The following is a 5,770-nucleotide window of genomic DNA, read 5'->3' on the forward strand; positions in this document are numbered from 1 at the left end:
CAGATGATGTTTAAACTTTACCAGAAATCAATATAAATAAATTTGTCGTGAGCAGATATGGAACAATTTTTTAGACATATCTCTTGATTCTTTCATTATGAGGGTACTATTTATTCTGAAATGTAGACATCAAATTAAATACAATATTTCTTCTCTCAAACTTCCTTTAACATACAAATAAACTGCAGTACAATAATAAATAACTGCCATTTTTTTAGTTTAAGTACTTTCATTGGAAATAGACTTTTTCAAATTTATTCTAAATAAAGTAAAAAATTTTAAAATTAAAATTTTAATAAAACATTACTATACAGCTATATCTATTAATATTATTATATAGTTTAACCCGTTCTTAACATTTTGGCTTCTTTCTTTTCTTGTAATTCCTTCTTCTGTTGTTCTTCTATTAATTTTCTTTCTTTAAGAAATTCGCCATACTCAGTTGCATCTAAATTTCTTACAACTTCAATTCCACAGGATTTTGCTATTCCAACTATCATATTGCATATGTCAAGAAGAGGTCTTATTCCTAGATAAGGATCAGATTGTTTGATTTTAGCTATTTCATATACCTGTTTTAGGGTTACTCTGCCAGCAATTTCTTTACCTACAATATTAAAATTAATAATTAAATAAACATATTGCACCTCCAGGAGAATTATAGTGTTGTTACAAAAATTAAGTTAATAAGTTATTGATTATTGGCATCACTTTTCATTATTTATTGTCATCTTTGCAAGTAAAATATTGTAGTAACTCAATTTAAATTGCATTCGACGTTTTGTACATTACTGTTGCGTAACAACAATATTTAATATTTTTATCTTATTTTGTGTCATATTATTTTATACCACACTGTATATTAGTTTAAGATTTATAAAATTCTCTGTACCATCCAATAATCTGTACGGCGCCGATAACTTGCATTCAAATAACTTTCTAGTCATAAGCTTCTAAAATCGTCAAAGAATCATAACAATGAAAGGATTAGTAATTCCAAATTATCGGTTTGAGTCATTTGAAATTTCCCAACATTAACGAAAGTTACCATTCTCAGATGAAAGGAAAGTCAAAGGTATTTTAAATGTAAACATATCCGTTAGATAAGTAGAGTGGGCCAGGGGGAGATTTCTGAATGTTAAGAAACGATTACGAGCCGAGTGATTGAAATCAGTTTGCATCAGTTCGAATCCAGCATTGGATAAGAGCGCTAGCCGCTAATATCCCAGTCGGGATATTAATAAGTTTACTCAGTTCGTGTCAATATTGTATCACTGAAAAGTTATCTAGTTTTATAGTTTCATAAATCAGCTATCGTAAGCAAGTTATCGGCGTCCAAAATACGTTGTTGTAATTGTTTTAATAGACTTGATAAAATGTTCTTTTCGAAATTTTCATTTGTCCCAGTTTTCTGGGTGGTCCTTCAAAGAAGTTAAGTGAACCTATTTCCCTAAGGACAAAACTTGTTCCCCAAGGGAAAAAACCAGCGACCTATGACTGGTGCGTGAAACAAAGGCATCAGGACAAGGTGTAAGGACAAACACACCTGCATCTTCGCTCACATTACGACATTTATTAATTCTCCAAATTTGGAGAAATAATGTCGCATATTACAAGTGACAGTATTCCAGTACCATATTTTTAATAACCACTTTCATAACTTCTATAACTCTTAGTTATGACAGAATTCTTTCGATAGTTAATCTGAAATGTTGATTAGTTTACTAATAAGTGATATCATTGAGACTAAAATCAATTTTAGCTTCAGTATTTTATGCCTTTTTATTCACGTTTTTAAAGTTTAAACAGAAAAAAATAGAAAGGTATATATCATTCTTATCGATATTAGTTATAAGTACTTGATAATTATTAAAAAATAATTTTATTGGGAGTTCTTAAAACTACTACTACTACTACTAAGGATTTCCACAGTTTTCACTGTCTTCCTTCACTCAACCGTTTTCTCCAATTTTCCCTGTCATTCCAGTCTCCATCTCGCAGGGTTCTTTTCTCCATAGCCTCGTCGATTTCATCTCTGAATGATCTTCGGGGTCTTCCTCTCTTTCTTCTTCCAATCGGGCTCCATTCTGCGATCTTGTTTATCCAGCGTCCTCTGTCCGCTCTTCTGACGTGGCCGTACCAGGATAGTCTCTTCTCCTCTATATAGTCCATTATGTCTGATTGCACTCCCATTCTCCGCTTAATCTCTGCGTTTTCAATTCTGTCTCTTTTTGTAAGTCTACAGCTTCTCCTCAGGAACTCCATTTCTACTGCTCTTATTCTACCTCTATTTCTCTTGTTTATTGTCCAGTTTTCGGACCCATATGTCAGGATACTTCTTGTCAGGGTATTAAAACACTACCCATAATTATATTAATTATTTTATATGACAATTATTTTCAACATGATTAAAAAATATGAGAAAATATAACGTAAGCAAAATAAAGAAAAATGATTTACTAAAAATGACCATTAGATCCAATTCTGAATTGGATCACATAAATACTAAAAGCATGTTGTTTCAACAGGATGTCGCTACATGCCACATAACTCATGGCACATTCTACACAAACGATTTGAGGGCACAGTCATCTCATATAGATGTGATGTGAGCTCACCACCAAGATCGTGTCACCATTTGACCCCGTTGGACTCTTTCTTGTGAAAATTTCTAAAGTCATAGGTCTATGCAAATAAGCCACAAACCAATGTGCTGTCAAAGCCAACACAACCAATGCCATCAGTCATAATTTAGCCTGATTGATGTGCCAGAGTTATGGAAAATTGGACATTTCAGAGCCCCACCCAAAAAAACCACGGCAGACACTTGAACAATGTTACATTCCATACATAATGGTATCAAGAGATGTTTCAAATGAATAAAAAATTTCAATGATATCACACACACAATTAATTTGTTTTATTTCAATTTAAAGATAGGAAGTGCTCAATTAAAGACCCTAAAAATACATTGTCTGCTAAAACAAATTACAGGAAATTACAAATTAAAAAATCGGACCCAGAAAATTACAGAGGAATTAATTTATTAAACATAACACTAAAATTTACAAAGTAATATCAAATAAATTGAATGAAATTATAACACTATATTTATAATGAGGCAAGTGCAAGAGAAATCATTAGAATACAATAAACCGGCATATCTATGTTTTGTGAACCTTAAGAAGGCATTTGATTAGGTCAAATTAAAGGATGTTATCCAATTATTGTATGTAAGAGAGATACTTCTAGGAATAATCAAAACGAGTTGGTAGAACATATCTACCAAAACAACACAATAAAAGTAAAAGTAGAAGAACTAACTGGCCCTATTGAAGCTGGCAATGGGATAAGACAGGGAGATTCCCTGAGTCCTCTATTGTTCAACCTGATTATGGATGAAATAATAAAAAAATAAGAACTTAAAAAAGGATATCAAATGGGAGAAAAACAACTTAAAATATTCTGTTATGCAGACAACACAATACCACTCTCTCAAAGTGAAGATGATTTACAATGTATGCTGCACCAATTTAATATAACCGCCAGAAAATTTAACATGTTAATTTCCCCAAAAAAGACAAAATGCATGGTTATAACCACAATCTAATAAGATGTAGATTGGAGCATGAAGGTCAGATAATAGAACAAGTGATGAAGTTTAAATATCTAGGCATCACATTACCTAGCTACAAAGCTCGAAACTGAATGAAACAATATGGAGAAATAAAAATATCGGAAAAAAAATAAAAGGCAGAACCTACAAAACAGTCATCAGACCAATAATGACATATGTGACAGAAACATGACCTACACAGAGAGAACAAAAAAGATGTTAGAAATAGCATAGATGAAAACACGAAAAAATTAATAGTAAAGCACTATGAGATAGAGCTAGAAGTACAGATATACAATGTAGATGCAAGGTGGAGAACATCAAGGACTGGCCAAGAAATAGAAGAGTAGAATGGAATGATCATATAAGCTGAATAACATCAAATAGAGTAGTGAAGACGGCAAGAGATGTTTCCCCAATAGGAAGACCACATAAATGATGGAACAACAACTTGGCACATTGAAAAACAGACAGAGTCATGTCTACGTAAAAAGAAAAATATGAAAAAGAAGAAGACTAAAATAAATTAAGGAACAACTGAATTCAAAAGCAATGGAAAGTATGTAATAATATTTTAGAATTGATTATAAGACAATTTAAACACAAATCTGAAGACTCAAAGCATCTTACCTATAAGGAAAATGTGAAGGTTTTAATTTAAATGATCAGTTCATATTATCATACAGAATTTCAATAAGAACTAAACAATAGCTGCCAGTACCTATTTATCTAATTAAGAGATTAATGTTGTTTACAAATATAATTTTTTAAGAGAATAATCAAAATGTACTATTATTTAAGGTCAAGAATAAGTTAGTCTACCATCCTATATTTGGTACACACATTATCTCTCTTCTGTTTTAAATCAAACATTGTAAACTTAAAACTAATAAAGGCATTTGATATTAAAAGATAGTGCATATAAAAATGTAATGTTGGTCAGAATCAAACAAGTTTTGAGTGGACAGTTCGCAAAGTTCTACATCCAAAGATCTGCTTGAAAAAATTTCCACACAAATAGTGTTTAATTAAACCAAAATTAAACTAGGCATCAAGTTTTATAAAAATTTGTAAAGTTTTTAATTATAAAATGATATCTCTGAATGTGTTCAGAAGGATACTACTTTATGACACTATTAATTTAATTGTGTTGTAGAAAAAAGTTAGTTTGATTTAAAAATCACCGAAATAAAAAATTACTATAACAGGAATAAAAGTATGTCAAGGCATGAAAAGGGAATCAGGACATTACAGCAAATATCATAATATGATTAAATGTGTATTAGACTTCTTGTGTGGAGATAAAAAACTTTTAGAATGTGAACAATATTACAATGAACACAAGTTTGGAATTTAAATAATATAAGTACATGTTATTACCTGGTTCCATAGCAGCTCTTTGAATACCTGCTGCCTGTTTTAAAAAATATACAATAGGGGGTTTATTAATTTGAAGTTCATAACTCCTATCTGGGTTGACTGTTATTCTTGTAGGTAATGGAATACCTTCCTTTATATCTTTGGTTTTCTCATTAAAATCTTTACAGAAAGCAGCAATGTTTATTCCTCTCTAAAAATTGTGGATGGTTTAAATATCATGTGTACTATAATATAAATATACCTAATATAAATACCTGTCCCAGCATTGGTCCTAATGGAGGTCCTGCAGTTGCCATTCCTGCTGGTATATTAGTACTAATTTTTCCATGCTGTATTTTCTCAGTTACTTTTTTGAGTGATTTTAATCTTGCAGCAGCTTTGGACATTTCAACTTTCTATTTAATGTTTTTGGGATTTTGGGAATTTAAAAAAGTCAGGTTATATATTTTTCTTCTTTTAAGCATCTGCGGCCTCTGCAATTCCAGCTTAAACGAAGAAGAAATTACAATTGGTAGTTGGTAGTTGTATAATTATTAGGTTCATGGCGATTTTCAAATATCACAGGACTGGCTCTAGGAGATACTGTAGGGATTATGACTTTCACTTCGAAGTCAGAATTCTAATCAAGTCTACCTCTATATTCATCCATAGAAGCCGATGATAAAAATACTGATTTACTGATCTCCATCGGAATAGTTTAAGACGTTAGCAAACCGGTAATCGATATTTAAGAACAAATATTTTTCAAAAACTCTGTATCTGCCCTAATGACGT

General features: G+C 31.2%; 1 protein-coding gene across 1 annotated transcript; it reads right to left on the bottom strand.

The window, feature by feature from the left end:
* Positions 1 to 276: 276 nt before the first annotated feature.
* Positions 277 to 5,473, bottom strand: mRpL11 (mitochondrial ribosomal protein L11). Its single transcript, XM_072533735.1, has 3 exons — positions 5,251 to 5,473; positions 4,997 to 5,186; positions 277 to 607 (listed from the first exon to the last, which is right to left on the bottom strand). Exons 1-3 carry the CDS (start codon positions 5,380 to 5,382, stop codon positions 342 to 344), a joined length of 588 nt encoding a protein of 195 aa, XP_072389836.1. The 5' UTR covers positions 5,383 to 5,473; the 3' UTR covers positions 277 to 341.
* Positions 5,474 to 5,770: the final 297 nt, after the last annotated feature.

The sequence above is a fragment of the Diabrotica undecimpunctata genome, chromosome 6 (assembly GCF_040954645.1).
Source record: "Diabrotica undecimpunctata isolate CICGRU chromosome 6, icDiaUnde3, whole genome shotgun sequence".
Taxonomy (NCBI): Eukaryota; Metazoa; Arthropoda; class Insecta; order Coleoptera; family Chrysomelidae; genus Diabrotica; species Diabrotica undecimpunctata.